The sequence below is a fragment of the Tachyglossus aculeatus genome, chromosome 26, assembly GCF_015852505.1.
Source record: "Tachyglossus aculeatus isolate mTacAcu1 chromosome 26, mTacAcu1.pri, whole genome shotgun sequence".
Lineage (NCBI taxonomy): Eukaryota > Metazoa > Chordata > Mammalia > Monotremata > Tachyglossidae > Tachyglossus > Tachyglossus aculeatus.
In genome coordinates, this window is record NC_052091.1 from 20,821,713 (window position 1) to 20,840,831 (window position 19,119).

Sequence of the window (19,119 nt, forward strand, 5' to 3'; positions counted from 1 at the left end):
AGGGGAAGGACGTGGGCCCGGGGCTGATGGCGGGACAGGCGAGGTCAAGGCCCAGTGGGGAGGTTAGTGGCGGCAGAAGAGCGGAGGGTGCGGGCTGGGCTGGAGAAGGAGAGAAGGGAGGTGAGGTAGGAGGGGGCGAGGGGATGGAGAGGTTTGAAGCCAAGAGGGAGGAGTTTTTGCTTGATGCCTAGGTTGACAGGCAACCACTAGAGATTTCTGAGGAGGAGAGTGACACGCCCAGAGCGTTTCTGCACAAAGATGATCCGGGCAGCAGACTGAAGTATAGAGCTGAAGCGGGGAGAGACAGAAGGATGGGAGATCAGAGAGGAGGCTGATGTGGTAATCCAGTCGGGATACGATGAGAGATTGAGCCAGCAAGGTAGCGATTTGGATGGAGAGGAAAGGGCGGATCTTGGCGATGTTGTGGAGGTGAGACCGGCAGGTTTGGGTGAGGGACTGGATGTGTGGGGTGAACGAGAGAGGGGAGTCGAGGATGACACCAGGGTTGCGGGCTTGTGAGACGGGAAGGATGGCAGTGCCATCTACAGTGACGGGAAAGTCAGGGAGAGGACAGGGTTTGGGAGGGAAGAGAATGAGTTCAGTCTTGGACATGTTGGGTTTTAGATGGCAGGCAGACAACCAGATGGAGATGTCCTGAAGGCAGGAGGAGATATGAGCCTGGAGGGAGAGAGAGAAGGGGTGGAGATGTAGGTTTGGGTGTCATCAGTGTAGAGAAGATAGTTGAAGCCGTGGGAGCGAATGTATTCACCAAGGGAGTGAGTGTAGATAGAGAACAGAAGGGGACCAAGAACTGACCCTTGAGGAACCCCTACAGTAAGGGGATGGGAGGGGGAGGAGGAGCCCACGAAGGAGACTGAGAATGAACGACCAGAGAGATAAGAGGAGAACCAGGAGGACCTCCTCCAGGAGGCCTTCCCAGACCGAGCCCCCTCCTTCCTCTCCCCCTCCTCCCCCTCTCCATCCCCCGGGCCTTACCTCCTTCCCTCCCCCACAGCACCTGTATGTATGTATATACGTTTGTACGTATTTATTACTCTATTTATTTTACTTGTACATATTCTATTTATTTTATTTTGTTAATATGTTTTGTTTTGTTCTCTGTCTCCCCCTTCTAGACTGTGAGCCCACTGTTGGGTAGGGACCGTCTCTATATGTTGCCAACTTGTACTTCCCAAGCGCTTAGTACAGTGCACTGCACACAGTAAGCGCTCAATAAATATGATTGATTGAATGAATGAACCGGGAAAGGACGGAGTCTGTGAAGCCAAGGTTGGATAGCGTGTTGAGGAGAAGGGGGTAGTCCACAGTGTCGAAGGCAGCTGAGAGGTCGAGGAGGATTAGCATAGAGTAGGAGCTGCTGGACTTGGCTAGAAGGAGGTCATGGGTGACTTTTGAGAGGGCAGTTCTGGAGGGCAGGGAGTCTGTTATACTGTTATACTGTAGGGGACGGGAGCCAGATAGGAGGGGGTCAAGGAGAGAGTTGGCGTTGAGGAATTCGAGGCAGCGGGTGTAGACGACTCATTCTAGCAGTTTGGAAAGGAAGGGTAGGAGGGATATAGGGCGATAACTAGAAGGTGAGGTTGGGTCAAGAGGGTTTTTTTAGGATGGGGGAGGCGTGGGCATGTTTGAAGGCAGAGGGGAAGGAACCAGTGGAGAGTGAGCAGTTGAAGATGGAAGTTAAGGAGGGGAGGAGGGAAGGGGCAAGAGTTTTCATAAGATGAGAGGGAATGGGGGCAGAAGCACAGGTGGATGGAGTAGCACTTGAGAGGAGGGAGGATATCTCATCTGAAGATACTGCTGGGAAGGATGGGAGAGTAGCAGAGAGGGTTGAGATAGGGGCCGGTGGGGACGGAGAAAGGGGGAGGGGTGACTTTGGGGAGGTCACACCTGATGATGTTAATTTTACTAATGAAGCAGGAGGCCAGATCGTTGCGGGCGAGGGATGGAGGTGGGGGAGGAACAGGGGGCCTGAGGAGGGAGTTAAATGTCCGGAATAGCTGACAGGGGTGGTGGGCGTGGGTGTCAATAAGGGAGAAGAAATAGTTCTGCCTGGCAGAGGAGAGGGCAGAGTTAAGGCAGGAAAGGATAAATTTAAAGTGAACGAGGTTGGCTTGGTCTTCAGACTTTCGCCAGCGGCATTCAGCAGCTCGAGCATAAGAGCCAAGGAGGCAGACAGTGGCAGTGATCCAAGGTTGTGGGTTAGTGGCGTGAGAGCGGAGAAGGGAAAGGGGAGTGAGTGAGTTGAGTAGAGTAGAGAGGGTGGAGTTGAGAGCAGTAAACTGGTCATCAAGAGTGGCTAGAGAGGATAGGGAGGCAAGGTGGGGCGTGATGTGCTGTGAGAGCTGGATGGGGTCGAGAGAACGGAGGTCTCTGTGGGGTAGTAATATAGATTTACGGGGGGAGGAGTGTGAGTGAGGAGGCAGGTGAGAAGGTTATGATCAGAGAGAGGGATTTCAGAGTTGGTTAGGGTGGAGATAGTGCAGCAGTAGGAGATGATGAGGTCGAGGGTGTGACTAGGTTGGTGAGTGGGCGAGGTGGGGTGGAGCAGGAGATTGGCAGCGTCAAGGAGAGATAGAAGGTGGGAGGCAGAGGAGTCACCAGGGACATGTTAGGACATGTGACGGGCGGACTTCCCCTCTAGACCATAAACTCCTTTTGGGCAGGGAGTCTATCTGTTATACTGTTATAGTGAATCAGTCTATCAGTGGTATTTGAGCACTGTACTAAGCACTTGGGAAAGTACAACAATATAACCAACACATTCCCTGCCCAGAGCGAGCTTCCACCAAGTGCTCAGTACAATGCTCCGCATACAGTAAGCACTAATAAACACGACTGATGGACTGAATTCCCCGGGGCGGGCCCCCGGCATCTGGAGACGCTCCCTTACTTGATGTAGCTCTCACAGAGCCGGTGGAAGTTTTCGCGCTCGGCGTCCCCCTTCAGGTCGTCGTAGAGCTTGGTGAGGAGGACCGAGGCGCTCATGCGCGTGTTCTCCGTCACGGCCGCCCCACCGGGGGTCTCCGTCACCGAGCCCCCAACGTCCAGGATCTTCTTCAGACCTGGAACAACCGCCCGGCTCGGCTGCGGCCCAGTCTTCCACCGCGCCCCCGGGGCAGAGCGGAACCTGGGCTGGGAGGTGGCTCCGGTGGCCGACAGCGGCGAACGGCTCGCCGGGCAATGCACTTTTGGCCGGTTGGGGGGTCAGGGGTGGGGGGACCATCGGCAGGGGCCAGAGGGGTTTGGATAATCCCTGGGCCAGCTGTCCGTGAGGAGGAGGAGGAGGAAGAGGAGACTCGGGAACATGGGTGTCATCCCCACCAAGTCAGGAGAACGCCTGGCCCCTAGCTCTCCTCCGAGCAGCCTGGCCAGGACCGTGTTGGCTGATTCTGTTGGCCTGTCCTCTCCCAAGCACTTAGAGGTATTTATTGAGCGCTTACTAAGTGTGGAACACTGTACTGACTGATTGGTGGGCAGCTGGGCTGGCGTGGGGGAGTGAGGAGCTAATATTCTTACAGGGCAGATGCCAGATAGGGGATGGGATGCCACAGAGGCAGGTGGATGGGCACGGGGCTAGGGTGGGGTACCACAGGGGCCAGGGTGGGGTGCCCTAGGGGCAGGTGGACCAACTTGTACTTCCGAAGCGTTTAGTACGGTGCTCTGCACACAGTAAGCACTCAATAAATACGATTGAATGAATGAATGAATGAATGAATGTACGTGGTGCTTTAGGTCCCCGGCCCGGGCCCTTACCATGGTCGATGACCCAGAGGGCCAGGCCATTGTCGGGGTCCCGCGGTGATTTCCGGGGAACCACTTTGATGAGCAGGGTCAGCGCGTTGTCCCGGCCCTGGGCGGGGACCCCGGCCTGGGTCAACACGTCCAGGAGGCTGCCAATCAGCAGCTTCAGCTCCCGGGCGGGATCTGCCGGGGAAGTGCTCAGTGAGTACTGTCGATCCGTCGCGATGGGGTCCCGAGGAAGCCCCCCCGTGTCAGCCCGGGCTGAGGAGAGGTGCTGGAGGGCAGACTGGGTAGGGGAGCGGGGGGTAGGTGGGGGCTGTTCTGGCACCGGTGCAGGACGCCCTCCGCCCATCTGCTCACCCACGATGATGGCGCCCTCCTTCCCGCTGAAGTTCTTCTTGGTCCCCTCCTTGAGGGCGTCGAACATGACCTGCAGCAGGTGGCAGGCGGCCAGCGAGACCTGCGGGCTCTCCGCTCCCAGGGTGGCCACCACTCGCCGGGTGCCCAGGACGCTCAGGGTCGCCACCGTCTGCGGGAGTCGGATACCTCGGTCCAGGCCCCTCTTCGGGCCCGCCCCGTCCCAGCTGGGACAGCAGGGTCAGACCCCAGCAAGGATGGGTCAGAGGGCAATCCGCCACGCCAGACACGGCCCCCCACCTTTTTAATGGTATTTATTAAGCGCTTACTACGTGCCTGGTACTATACTAAGCGCTGGGGTGGATACAAGCAAATCGGGTTGGACACAGTCCCAGTCCCACATGGGGCTCACCATCTTAATCCCATTTTACAGCTGAGGTAACCGAAGTACGGAGAAGTGAGGTGACACGCCCAAGGTCACCCAGCAGAAAAGTGGCAGAGCCAGGAATTAGAACCCAGGTCCTTCTGACTCTCAGGCCCTATCCGCTAGGCCACGCGGCTTCCAGCTGAAGTCCTTCCCGCTGGGGCCTTCGAGGGTGGGGGGTAGTCTGGTTGGGGGGGCAGGGTCCTCCACTTTGCGGTGCAGCCGCGGCAGGGCTGGTCCTGAGCACTGTCCTGGAGCCCATTGGGTGGTGGGCCTGGCCCGAGGGAAGGGGTCTGGGCCAGGACGGGCCCAGGGTCTCCCGGAGTCGCCTGGGGAGATCTGGGTCTTTCCCGGGCCCCGGGGTCCAGCCGCTCCCAACCCCATCACCGCCCCGGGAGGCTCCGGACGGTAACAGGGTCCGGGTGCGAAAGATCCTCACCCTGACTCAGGCTGAGGTTCTAGCACCCTAGGGAATGTGTTTGTTTATGGTTACGTTGTACTCTCCCCAGGCACTCAGTACAGTGCTCTGCACACAGTTAAGTGCTCGCTAAACACGACCTGAATTGAATGAGTGAATAATGTTAAACCAGAGCAAAGGATCTGGAGTGAACCAAATGGGTTCAGGTGGACAGGATGGGGAAGGGGGGCAGCTGCTGACCCTGGGAGGTGGCCCACACCTCCAAGCCAGGGGCAGTAGTCCTGGCCTCCAGCTGGAAATGCAACTATTTACTGTTATACTGAACTCTCCCAAGTGCTTAGTACAGTGCTCTGCACACAGTAAGCGCTCAATAAATACAACTGACTGACTGAAAGAGGATCACCCAAACCTGGCTCCACCCAACTGGCCTAGTGGAAAGGGCACGCGCCTGGGAGTCAGAGGGCCTGGGTTCTATTCCCTGCTCGCTCCGCCCCGGTCTGCTGTGTGACCTTGTGCGAGTCACTTCACTTCTCTGAGCCTCCATTCCCTCATCTATAAAATGGGGATTAACACCGTGAGATCTGTGTGGGACAGGGACCGTGTGTCCGACCTGATTCACTTGTGTCTACCCCGGTGCTTAGTACAGCGTCGGCACACAGCAAGCGCTGAAAACGTGCCGTTCAAAACCATCGAAAAAACCAGGTGCCAACCTGCTCTCTCCCCCTGCGTCACCACTCCGGGGTCTCCTCCGGCTCCCAGCGAGGGGCTCCAGAGGTCGGTCGGACCCCAGGGCCCGTCACGCTTACCCGGGCCTGATGCTCGGAGCAGAGTCCGACGAGCGTGCGCAGGGCCGCCAGCATCAGGTCGGCCTCGCCCGTGTCCAGCAGCCGCAGCAGGAGCCGGGCCCCATCGCTCTGGAAGATCTTCTCGGCGCCTGCGTCCTCGCGGGCCAGCACGATCAGGTTCTGGGCCGCCTGTGACCGAAGGAGGCAGAGCGGCACAGTGGGCGCTCACACGTGGGCAGCCTGGGGGCCGGCCTGAGGCGCCCTGATCTTCCTCGGGGCCACCCTGGGGCGCGCCTGCCCCTTCCCGCCCCCTCTGCCCACCCCTGCCAGCCTCTGCCCACCCCGACCAACTCTGACCAGCCAGCGGGGCCTTCCTCTGCCCACTCTCTGGGGCGGGGAGAAGGTGGAGGCTGGCAACCTGAGACGTCCAGACCCCCACGAGGGTGGTGTGGGGAGGGGGCTGTCGGGTCCGCCCCGACGAACCTAGTCACGAGGGGTCCCGGGGCCAGCCCGGCAAATCCAACGAAAATTTGGGTTGCCAAGATCCCTCGGACCCCTCGCTGGGCCCAACCATGGCCTCTGCGTGGTGCCACCCCCGGCCCCTCAGCCCCCCACACCCCAGGTCCTAATGCTCTGCAGGGCGGGCAATTTCCACTGCAGCCGGCCACTGCCCCGTCCTCCCGGGATGGAACAAGGCCCTGGAAGAAGCCGCGACGGGGACCAGGGGGTTAGAGGTCCACCATTCTGCCCGAGGTCCCCGGGCGTCTGTCGTGGGCTGGTACCTTCTGCTTTTTTTCCGTGCCTTTCTCCTCAGGGTCCAGTAAAATCTGGAACATCTGCTCCACTTTGGAGTCCGTCGACTGACTGTACCGCACCTGAGACCGGCCACCAGACACAGCAGAAACCCCCGACTGTGTCACCTCTGCTCTCTGCCCCGCGCTAACCCCCGCCCGGCCCGGGACCCCAGGCTGACCTAGGGCTCACCCCGGGCCTGACCAGTCATCTTGGGGAAAGAGCCTGATCTTGGGAGTCAGAGGGACCTGGGTTCTAATCCCGGTTCCGCCACTCGTCTGCTGTGTGACCACGGTCAAGTCACTTCGCTTCTCTATCAAGTGGGGATTAAATACCTGTTCTCCCTCCTACTTAGACTGTGAGCTCCACGCGGGACAGGGACTGTGTCCGACAATTAACTTGTAGCTCCTCAGCGCTCAGAAGTGTTTGACACATAGTAAGCGCTTAATAAATATTTTTAAAAAAAGCTACGTCTCTGATGGATAGCAACTTCCAGCGTTCCCCAGAAGGCTCTTTCCCTTTCTCAGTTATTTTCAGTTTGGCCTTCGAGGAGACCCCCGCCCTTCCATCTCTCCTTTGTGGGGGGTGAAGGGGGCTTCAGTTCAGCTGAGCCCCTCCTTGGTGCTGTGGGTAAATGAGGAGGAGCAGATTCATCCCCCCGCCCCCAATCTGGGTTTCCTGGGGTGAGAGCCCTACACTTCCCCGCTCCTCTCTCTAGCTTTCCCATCTCGGTCGATAACCCCAGTGCTCAGAACAGCGGCAAGTACATAGTAAGCGCTAGAAAGACCTGGGTTCTAATCCCGGCTCCACCACTTGTCTGCTGTGTGAACTTGGGCAAGTTCCTTCACTTCACTACTCTTCAGTTACCTCATCTGTAAAGTGGGGATTAAGACTGTGAGCCCCATGTGTGACAGGGACTGCTCTGATCTCACCACGGCTAGACTACACATCGACCTCCTCTCACTGGCCTCCCAGCTTCCAGCCTCTCCCCTTCCAATCTCTACCGGCCGTCGTGGCAAGGATCGTCTTCCTGAAGCGTTGCCCGGCCCACAGCTCTCCTCGCTCCAAAGCCCTCCACTGGCTCCCCTCGCTACTCCACAAAAAGCCAAGACTCTTCCCAGTCGGCTTCAAGGCTCTCCACTACCTGGCTCCTCCACACCTTTCCGTCCTCCTTTCTGGTATCCCCAACTCCCTTTTTTTCCATTTGTCCCATGTTCTCGTTCTCTCTTTCCCTCCTGTCCTCTCCCTCTCTCTCATTATATTTTTTAAGCACCCTGAGCCAAGCACTATACCAAGCACCGGAGTAGTTACAAGCTAAAGGGGTTGGACACAGTCCATGTCTCATCTGGGGTTCATAGTCATAATCCCCATTTTACAGATGAGGTCACTGAGGCCCGGAGAAGTGAAGTGATCTGTCCAGGGTCACAAAACAGACAAATGGCAGAGTCAGGATTAGAACCTAGGTCCTTCTGATTCCCAGGCCTGTGCTCTACTCATTAGGCCGCGCTGCTCGACGCTTCTGCCTCCTCCCCCTCACTCATGCTGTTCCAGCAGGCTGGAACTCAGTCCTCTGCAATCCAACAGACCACACCTCTTCCCACCTCCAAAAAAAAAGCCTACCTCCTTCTCCTCAATTAACTCCAACAGCCCAAGTGTCTGACCTAAAAAATCTCGTATTTTCCCTCATAAGTGCTGAGGGAAAATTGACTGTACTGTCACCTAATCCTGATTACCCCACCTGCAACTATTTTTCTGACCGTCTTCCATATTAGAAGATTCCATGGGCTTTGGAGTCAGAGGTCATGGGTTCAAATCACAGCTCCACCAATTGTCAGCTGTGTGACTTTGGACAAGTCAATTAACTTCTCTGTGCCTCAGTTACCTCATCTGTAAAATGGGGATTAAGAACGGTGCTTTGCACATAGTAAGCGCTTAATAAATGCCATCATTATTACTATTACAGCGTAAGCTCCTTGTGGCAGGGACTGTGTTCTCGTACTTCAGTGGCACGATAAAATCTCACCTCCTCCCACAAGCCTTTTCCGATTCTTTCCCAGCACCCCAAATCACATAAATCCAAATACCCACCTCTGGCAGTTTGAACATATTTATTCCCACCCACAGAATTTTTGCTTATATGTTCGTTCAGTCATGAATTCACTCACTCTGACTACTCTATCTGTAAACATTGTTAAGTCTGTCTCCCTCGTTAGACTCTAAGTTCCAGATTCTACTGTATCTTCCCCGGTACTTAGTAATAATAATAGTAACGACGGTATTTGTTAAGCGCTTACTATGTGCTGGGCACTGTTCTGAGCGCTGGGGTAGGTCATTAGGTTGTCTCATGGACAAGGTCATTAGGTTGTCTCATGTGGGATTCAGTCTTCATCCCCATTTTACACACGAGGAAACTGAGGCACGGAGAAATTAAGTGGCTTGCCCAAGTTCACACAGAAGACAAGTGGCAGAGCCGGGATTAGAATTTACGGCTTCTGACTCCCTAGCCTGGGATCTTTCCACTGAGCCACACTGCTGGTACAGAGCTTGGCACATAGTATGCACTTAAATACTACTAATATAATTACAACGGGGAATATGTCACTTTGTTTCATAACCAACGGCATTTGTTGAGTGCTTACTGTGTGCACAGCACTGTACTAAGCGCCTGGGAGAGTACACTGCAACAGAGTCGGTAGACATGCTACTTGTACTGTACTTCCTGAAAGCTTAGCTCAATGCAGTGCCCAAGTAGGTGTTCAATAAATACTGGTACTACTATTACAAAAAAGGAAGAGATGAAATTGGGCCACCCTTCTCTTGCTATAAACTAGTTATCCCAGAAGCCTTTCTGCTCCCAGAGAATCAATTAATTGACCGTGTTTATTGAGCACTTACTGTGTGCAAGGCACTGTATTAAGCGCTTGGGAGAGTACGCCAAAACAATTTATTATTTTGTTATATTGTACTCTCCCTAGTGCTTAATACAGTACCCTGCATACAGTGAGCAGTCGATAAATACACTCGACTGACCGACTGACTGACAATATCACAGACAAGTGCCCTGACGAGGTATCTGCCTCAATCACGACGGCTTGTTTCTGGGTGCGTTTCTTTTTCTACAACAACCAAGAGCGGTTCTGGCGGCTCGCGCGTGGACCGCCGTGACCCTGGGCTTCTCTTCCGCCCCCGGCCCGCCCCTCCCCTCCACTGGCCATACCTTCTCCTGAATTCGGCTCCCGAGAGCACGCATGGACTCTTGGAAGACTCTGTTCTTGGGTTCCAGGCTGACGCAGCGCTTCAGATCGAGGACGGCCTGGTCCAGGCGGCCCAGCTTCTCCAGCGCCTGGCTCCGGCGGAACAGAGCCTTCACGTCCCCGCCGTCGGCCTCGATGGCTGACCACAAACAGGGGTGGCGTCAGGGCTCCGCGGAGCCCCCCATGGAGCCCCCACGGGTCTCCCAGCCAGGGTGGCGACCGGTGGGGGGTCGGGGTGGGTTGGAGTGGGGGGACGGGCGCGTCTCAGAACTGCCGAAGGAGAGGGGGGTGCGTCCAGCCAGGAGCAAACAGCTGGGCAGGTGGAAGAGAGAAAGAGAAGACAGGAGCAGTCCCAGGAGAAGCTGACAGGCCTGGCCTAAGGGAGAGAGAAGCGTGTGACCAGCGCAGAGACCCGGAGCCCCGCACCGCTGATACCTTTGGATGCATCAGCTTCGGCTTTGGAATAATCTTCCTGCGGGAAAAAAAAGGGAGAGGGGATTCGTGGTCCAGACACCCTCCCCGGCCTGCCCCTAGCCGACTACCACCACCCTTCCTCCTCGGAGCCTGGGCCCCGGCCCACCGCCCCGACCCCCAGATTCATCTCCGGTCCAACAGAAATGGTGATGTTCCCTCGCACGGGCGAGGAAGAGAACTCAGGAGGTATTTCTGTGGCCTTTCCCGAGTCACTCGACTTGGCCATGCAATCCCCTCAGCCTCCTTGGCGCTGTGTATTCCTCCTCGACTTGTTTAGCTTCTTGTACCTATCACACGCATCTAATCTCTCTCTCAACTAGGGCACTTGCATCCACTTAGGCCCCATTCCAACAGACAATCGTTCTCCCCTCCTTTATAATTAGGGCATTAGTTAAGTGCTTCCTTTGTGCCGGCACCGTACTAAGTGCTGGGGTGGATGATCTTTCTACAGAAACGCTCTGGGCATGTTACCCCCACCTCAAAAATCTCCAGTGGTTGCCTATCCATCTCCATATCAAGCAAAAACCCCTCAGTATTGGCTTCGAAGCTCTCCATCCCCTCGCCCCCTCCTACCTCACATCCTTTCTCACCTTCTATAGCTCAGCCCTCACACTTCGCTCCTCTAGTGCCACTCACCTCCTCACTGGGCCTCGTTCTCGCCTGTCCCGCCATCAACCCCCGGCCCACATCCTCCCTCTGGCCTGGAATGCCCTCCCCGCTCACATCCACCAAACTAGCACACTTCCCCACTTCAAAGCCCTACTGAAAGTTCACTTCCTTCAGGAGGCCTTCCCAGACTAAGCCCCCCTTTCCTCTGCCCCTCCTCCCCTCCCCATCGCCCCGACTCACTCCCGCTGCTCTACTCTCCTCCCCGCCCCACAGCACTTGCGTACATATGTACATATTTATATTTATCTATTTATTTTATTAATGCTATGTATATAACCATAATTCTAGGTATTTATATGGATGCTACTGATGCCTATTTACTTGTTTTGATGTCCGTCTCCCCCCTCCTAGACTGTGAGCCCACTGCTGGGCACGGATTGTCTTTTTTTGTTACTATATTGCACTTTCCAAGGCCTTAGTGGAGTGTTCTGCACACAGTAAGCGCTCAATAAATACTACTGAATGAAAGAATGAATATAAGCAAATCTGGATGGACAAGGTCCCTGTCCCACACGGGACTCACAGTCTCAATCCCCATTTTAAGGATGAGGTGACTGAGGCCCAAAAAAGTGAAGTGACTTGCCCAAGATCACACAGCAGATGAGTGGCAGAGCTGGGACCTCCCAGGCCGGTGGTCTATCTACTACACCACACTGCTTCTCATTATTGAAGGCACATCTCCTCCGAGAGGCCTTCCCTGATGAAGCCTCTTCTCCCTTCTGCATTGCCCTGACCTGCTCCCTTTATTCATCCCTCCTCCCAGCAGTTATGGACAAATCTATAATTTATTTATATCAATACCTGTCTCCCCCTCTAGACCGTGAGCTTGTTGAGGGCAGGGAATACGTCTGTTATGTTACACTGTACTCTCCCAAGCGCTCAGAACAGAGTTCTGCACACGGAAAGCGCTGAATAGATATGATTGACTGACTGATGCTGAGGGTAGAGATCACGACGTCTGTTGTACTGTACTCTCCCAAGTGCTTAGTACGGGGCTCTGCACATAGTAAGCGCTCAGCAAATACCACCGATTGTCTGACTGAATGATCTGGAACTTCTGGCTGGTTCCACTTAAGGCACGGCTGTGCTCACTGCAGAGGCCCAGCCAGTCGGGGAGGAAGCTACGTTTTCGGGTGGGCGGTACTTGGCGGATGCCTCCCGTTCAGTTACCAGCCTCTTCTGAGGTTGGAGACTGTCTCTTTTTTCAACTTGGATCTTTCGGGCCCATTCCGAGCTCCCCGCCCAGAGCAGGCCTTGGGCACTGGGATTTGTTCAGCGGGTGACTGAGAGCCTGAGTCTCGGCCTCCTGGAGGAGAAACTACTGGGTAGGGACCGTCTCTATGTGTTGCGAACTTGTACTTCCCAGGCGCTTAGTACAGTGCTCTGCACACAGTAAGCGCTCAATAAATACGATTGAATGAATGAATGAATGAATGAATAGTAGCTGGGGTGGGCGGGCCGACGGATATTCCCGACTTCACGGGCTCTTGGGTTTGGTCCCCTGCCCCCTAAAACTGGGGTGTGTGTGCATGTGTGTGTGAGAGGAGGGTGGGCCTTCTCCAACAAGGCCCTAATTTCCCCTTCTCCCACTCCCTTCTGCATCACCCTTACACTTGGATCTGTTCCCTCTACTCCCTCCTCCCTCATTCCCACAGCACTTACCTCCATATCTGTAATTTATTTATTTCTATCAATGTCTGTCTCCCCCTCTAGACCGGAAGCTCCTTGTGGACACGGAACGTGTTTGCCAACTCTGTCATTCCGGACTCTCCCGAGTGCTTGATATGGTGCTCTGCACATAGTAAGCGCTCCATAAAGAGAAGGAGCATGGCCTAGTGGACGGAGCACAGGAAGCCTGGGCGTTAGAAGCACCTGGGTTTTAATCCCGGCTCCGCCACTGGCCTGCTGTGGGACTCTGCGCAAGTCGCTTCACTTCTCTGTGCCTCAGTTCTCTCAACAGTAAAATGGGGATTTAAGACTGGGAGTCCCACACGGGACAGGGAGACTGCGTCCAACCTGAGATGCAGCAAGGCAAAGTGGATAGAGCCCGGGCCTGGGAGCCAGGAGGTCACGGGTTCTAATCCCAGTTCCGCCACTTGTCTGCTGGGTGACCTTGAACAAGCCACTTCACTTCTCCGTGCCTCGGTTACCTCATCTGTCAAACGGGGTTTGAGACTGGGAGCCCCACGTGGGACAGGGACTGTGTCCAACTCAATCCGCTTGTATCCACCCCCGTGCTTAGCCCAGTGCCTGGCACACAGGAAGCGCTTAACAAATACCGTTATTATTATTACTCTCTGTCCATTCCAGCACTTAGAACAGTGCCGCCACTTGTCAGCTGTGTGACTTTCGGCAAGTCACTTAACTTCTCTGAGCCTCAGTTACCTCAGCTGTAAAATACGGATTAAGACTGTGAGCCCCATGTGGGACAACCTGATCAGCTTGTAACCTCCCCAGCGCTTAGAACAGTGCTTTGCACATAGTAAGCACTTAATACAAGCCATCATTATTATTATTATTTATAGTAAGTGCTTGGCAGACACCATTAAAGTAATAAACGCGACGGATGGATCGGGCAGAAGGAGAGCGGCCTGGCACGTGGCTGCCCCGGGCCGGACAGGGTCCCGGGCCCCCTGTGACTCACCAGCTTGAGATGGCAGGCAGCTCGGTTTCGGTGCAGCACGGCCTGGTCCCCAGGGGTGGCAGGCAGGCGGAGGGCCAGCGTGTAGGCCGTCAGGGCCCCCTCGAAGTCCCCGCTCTTGAACAGCTCGTTGCCTTCCTCCCGCAGCTGGGCTGCGCGAGCCTGAGGGGTCGAGAAAGGGGCTCTGGACCCACCGGGCATCTCCAGGGCATTCCCTGGGGTGGCGAGGGATGGGGTAGACAGTGTGGGGGAAGGTGGAAATGGCGAGGGAACAACTCACAGTCCCCAAGACTGTCACCTCGTTGTGGACAGGGAACGGGTCTGAAAAATGTTAGGTTGGACTCTCCCAAGTGCATAGTACAGCGCTCTGCACATAATAAGTGATAGATACCCTTGATTGATTATATTAATGCCTGTGTCCTCCTCTGGACTGTAAGCTCAGTATGGGCAAGGGATGTTTCTGCTAATTCTGTTGGGCTGGACATTCCCAAGTCCTTAGTATAGTGTTCTGCACTTAGTGCTAGATACCACTGATTGATTATATTAATCAGTGGTGTGTGTTCCTGTAGTCTGTGAGCTCAGTATGGGCAGGGGGTGTTTCTGCTAATTCTGTCGGGTCGGACAGGACCAAGCACTTAGTATAGTGCTCTGCACATAGTAAGCACTCAATAGATACCACTGATCGATTATATTAACGACTGTGTCCCGCTCTAGACTAAATGCATTATGGTCAGGGAATGTGTCTCCTAATTCTGTCAGGTTGGACACTCCCAAGCGCTTCGTATAGTGCTCTGCACATAGCAGTATCAATGGATACCACTGATTGATTATATTAACATTGTTAATATATTAATATTAATATATTATATTATATATATGGAGAAGCAGCATGGCTCAGTGGACAGAGCACGGGCTTTGGAGTCAGGGGTCATGGGTTCAAATCCCGGCTCCGCCACTTGTCAGCTGTGTGACTTTGGGCAAGTCACTTAACTTCTCTGGGCCTCAGTTCCCTCATCTGTAAAATGGGGATGAAGACTGTGAGCCCCCCATGGGACAACCTCATCACTTGTAACCTCTCCAGCGCTTAGAATAGTGCTTTGCACATAGTAAGTGCTTAATAAATGCTGTTATTATTATTATTATTATTAAGGATTGTGTCCCGCTCTAAACTCGTTATGGGCAAGGAGCGTGTCTACTAATTCTGTTTTGTTTTGGACCCTCCCAAACGCTTAGCCCAGTGCTCTGTAGACAATAAGCTCCCAGCAGATTCATTCATTCATATTTATTGAGCGCTTACTGTATGCAGAGCACTGTACTAAGCTCTTGGGAAGGACAAGTCGGCAACATATAGAGACGGTCCCTACCCAACAACGGGCTCACAGTCTAGAAGGGGGGGACAGACAACAAAACAAAACATGTGGACGGGTATCAAGTCATCAGAACAAATAGAACAGATACCAGTATTCACATCTGGGTCCCCCTTCTAGACTGTGAGCCCAGTGTTAGGTAGGGACTGTAGCTATTGCCGAATTGTACTTTCCGGGCGCTTAGTTCAGGGCTCTGCACACAGTAAGTGCTCAATAAGTACGACTGATTGAATGAATGACCGTGTCTGCTAATTCTGTTGTTTGGGCTCTCCCCAGCGCTCAGTACAGTGCTGTGCAGGGGGCAAGTGCTCACTACGCACAGCAGTGATTGGTTATATTAGTGTCTGTGTCCTGCCTTAGACGAAGCTGGCTCTGGGCAGGGAACGTGTCTGCTCATTCCCTTGCACTGGACTCTCCGGAGCAAGAGCTCAATAATGATAATACTAATAATAATGATAGCATTTGTTAGGTGCTTACTCTGTGCAAAGCACTGTTCTAAGCGCTGGGGAGGTTACAAGGTGATCAGGTTGTCCCATGTGGGGCTCACAGTCTTAATCCCCATTGTACAGATGAGGTAACAGGCCTAGAGAAGTGAAGTGACTTGCCCAAAGTCACACAGCTGACAAGTGGCGGAGCTGGGATTTGAACCCATGACCTCTGACTCCAAATAATTCATTCATTCATTCAATCGTATTTATTGAGCGCTTACTGTGTGCAGAGCACTGCACTAAGCGCTTGGGAAGTACAAGTTGGCAACATATAGAGACGGTCCCTACCCAACAGTGGGCTCACAGTCTAGAAGGGGGAGACAGAGAACGAAACAAAACATATTAACAAAATAAAATAAATAGAATAAATATGTACAAATGAAATAGAGTAATAAATTTGTACAAACATATACACATATATACAGGTGCTGTGGGGAGGGGAAGGAGGTAAGGCGGGGGGGAGGAGGGGGAGAGGAAGGAGGGGGCTCAGTCTGGGAAGGACTCCTGGAGGAGGTAATAATAAAATAATAATGATGGAATTTATTAAACGCTTACTCTGTGCAAAGCACTGTTCTAAGCGCTGGGGTAGATACAAGGTAATCAGGTTGTCCCACGTGGGGCTCACAGTCTTCATCCCCATTTTCCAGATGAGGGAACTGAGGCCCAGAGTGAGCCCACTGTTGGGTAGGGACTGTCTCTATATGTTGCCAACTTGTACTTCCCAAGCGCTTAATACAGTGCTCTGCACACAGTAAGCGCTCAATAAATACGATTGATGATGAAGTGGCTTGCCCAAAGTCACCCAGCTGACAAGTGGCGGAGCTGGGATTTGAACCCGTGACCTCTGACTCCAAAGCCCGGGTTCTTTCCACTAAGTCACGCTGCTCAATACGATTGATTGATTGATTGATTGATTGATTTCCCGCTGGAGGAGGTCCCACCCTGATTGGGGGGAGGAGGGAGGAGGTGTCCGTTGGGCCTTGGCCGAGCACTCACCTTCTCCGGCTCCATCGCGGCCGCCGCGCTCCTCCGCGCCGGCCCCGCCCCTGCCCGGCCTGGCCTGTGCGCATGCGCCAGCACCACCCTCTGACGTCACGGGGGCGGGGCCTGGCCCAGGGAGCCTCTCCCAAGTGCTGTCCCCGCCCTCCGCCGCACAGAGAGAAGGGACCCAGGCCTCAGGGCTCCTCTCCCAAGGGCTCTCCCCGCCCTCCGCCGCACACAGAGAATTCAGTCAGTCAATCGTATTTATGGAGCGCTTACTGTGGGCACAGCTCTGTACTAAGCGCTTGGAGACTACAACTCGGCAACAGACAGAGACGGTCCCTACCCAACACAGTCTAGAAGGCGGAGACAGACAACACAACAGAACCAGGAGACAGGTGTCAAGACCATCAAAGTAGATAGAATTATAGATGATAAAAATAATGATGGTATGTGTTAAGCGCTTACGATGTACAAAGAACTGTTCTAAGCGCCGGGGAAGTTACAAGGTGATCAGGTTGGCCCACGGGGGGCTCACCGTTTTAATCCCCATTTTACAGATGAGGTCGCTGAGGCCCAGAGATGTTAAGTGACTTGCCCAAAGTTACACAGCTGACAGCTGGCGGAGCCGGGATTTGAGCCCATGACCTCTGACTCCAAAGCCCGTGCTCTTTCCACTGGGCCACGCTGCTTCTTGATATATATATATATATATATGTATTATATATTAATATATGTGTATAATATATATACATCATTAATAACACAGAGTAGTAAATCTGTACAAATAGACACAAGTGCTCTGGGTAGGGCAGAAGGAGGGGGGGCGATGGGAAGGGGAGGAGGTGGCTCAGTCTGAGAGAGAAGGGACCAAGTGCTCAGGGATCCTCTTCCAAGTGCCGTCCCCGTCCTCCGCCGTACTGACAGGGGAACGGGGACAGGAGCCCAGGGATCCACTCAACAGGTCTAAGACGGGGCTCCTTTTCTTCCCTCCCATACCCTGCCCTCTCCCTGACTTTCCCGTCACTGTAGACGGCACTACCATCCTTCCCGTCTCACAAGCCTGCAACCATGCTGTCATCCTCGACTCCGCTGTCTCGCTCACCCCTCACATCCAATCCGTCACCAAAACCTGTCGGTCTCATCTCCAGAACATCGCCAAGATCCGCCCTTTCCTCTCCATCCAAACCGCTACCCTGCTGGTTCAATTTCTCATCCTGTCCCGACTGGATTACTGCATCCGCCTCCTCTCTGATCTCCCATCCTCTTGTCTCTCCCCACTTCAGTCTATACTTCACGCTGCTGCCCGAATTATCTTTGTATAGAAACGCTCTAGGCACGTCACTCCCCTCCTCAAAAATCTCCAGTGGTTGCCTGTTTTAACCTACGAATCAAGCAAAAACTCCTCACTCTCGGCTTCAAGGCTGTCCATCCCCTCTCCCCCTCCTACCTCACCTCCCTTCTCTCCTTCTCCAGCCCAGCCCGCACCCTCTGCTCCTCTGCCACCGCTCACCTCCTCACCGGGCCTCGTTCTCGCCCGTCCCGCCGTCGACCCCCGGCCCACGTCCTCCCCCTGGCCCGGAATGCCCTCCCACCGCACATCCGCCAAGCTAGCTCTCTTCCTCCTTCCAAAGCCCTCCTGAGAGCTCACCTCCTCCAGGAGGCCTTCCCAGACTGACCCCCCCCCTTTTCTTCTGCTCCTCCTCCCCTCTCCGTCACCCCGACTCCCTCTTTCTACTCTACCCCCTTCCCCTCCACACAGCACTTGTGTATATACGTACATATTATTCTATTTATTAATGTGCATATTATCTATAATCCTATTTATATTGATGCTATTGCTGCCCATTTTCTTGTTTTGTTGTCTGTCCCCCCCCTTCTAGACTGTGAGCCCATTGTTGGATAGGGATCATCTCGGTTGCCAAATTGTACTTTCCAAGCGCTTAGTCCAGTGCCCTGCACACAGTAAGCGCTCAATAAATACGATTGAATGGAAGAATGAGAGCGCTGTCCCCGTCCTCGGCCGCACAGGGAGGGGCGGGAGACCAGGGATATCGGCGCCTCGGCCTTGGGCACAGCCCGGAGAGCCCACCCTGCTCTGCTACCCAACCCGGCACCGGGACGCGGCCCTCACCCGCCCTTCCAGATAGACTGGCATAGCTGCTGCTCGGGAAGCCCCCCGGGGCAATGTAGCAAAAAGGCCTGTGGGCAACCAGGGGTACAGACCGAGTGTCAGAGCCTGCTCGGGCGGACAGGGAGTTACAGCACCTCCTGATGACGCCCGAGCATCTTGGCTCCTAGAAGAGCTTGATGATTGTGTTACTGTGCGTCAAGCACTGTTCTAAGCGCTGGGGTAGATACAAGCTAATCAGCTTGGACACAGTCCCTGTCCCACGTGGGGCTCACAATCTTCATCCCCATTTTACAGTTGAGGTAACTGAGGCACAGAGTAGTGAAGTGACTTGTCTAAGGTCACCCAGCAGACAAATGCCCCTTCTTGACTGTGAGCCCAATGTCAGGTAGGGACCGCCTCTATATGTTGCCGACTTGTACTTCCCAAGCGCTTAGTACAGTGCTCTGCACAGTAAGCGCTCGATAAATACAATTGAATGAATGAATGAAAATGACGGATCTGGGATTAGAACCAAGGTCCTCCTGATGCCCAGACCCGGGCTCTATCCACTAAGCTGTGCGGAAGCCCTGCAGA

At 54.3% G+C, this 19,119-nt stretch overlaps 1 protein-coding gene across 1 annotated transcript in view; it reads right to left on the minus strand.

Moving 5' to 3' along the window:
* UNC45A (unc-45 myosin chaperone A) overlaps nucleotides 1-18,701 on the minus strand; it is a 26,674-nt gene extending 7,973 nt beyond the window's left edge. Inside the window, exons 1-11 of the mRNA XM_038767018.1 lie at nucleotides 18,681-18,701; nucleotides 18,547-18,614; nucleotides 16,428-16,491; nucleotides 13,580-13,738; nucleotides 10,228-10,264; nucleotides 9,756-9,931; nucleotides 6,529-6,621; nucleotides 5,768-5,935; nucleotides 4,123-4,291; nucleotides 3,775-3,945; nucleotides 2,912-3,083 (exon numbers count right to left, since the gene is read on the minus strand). Of these exons, the coding sequence (XP_038622946.1) occupies nucleotides 2,912-3,083; nucleotides 3,775-3,945; nucleotides 4,123-4,291; nucleotides 5,768-5,935; nucleotides 6,529-6,621; nucleotides 9,756-9,931; nucleotides 10,228-10,264; nucleotides 13,580-13,738; nucleotides 16,428-16,491; nucleotides 18,547-18,614; nucleotides 18,681-18,701 (1,298 nt within the window). The remainder of the gene's footprint in view (nucleotides 1-2,911; nucleotides 3,084-3,774; nucleotides 3,946-4,122; nucleotides 4,292-5,767; nucleotides 5,936-6,528; nucleotides 6,622-9,755; nucleotides 9,932-10,227; nucleotides 10,265-13,579; nucleotides 13,739-16,427; nucleotides 16,492-18,546; nucleotides 18,615-18,680) is intronic.
* Nucleotides 18,702-19,119: the final 418 nt, after the last annotated feature.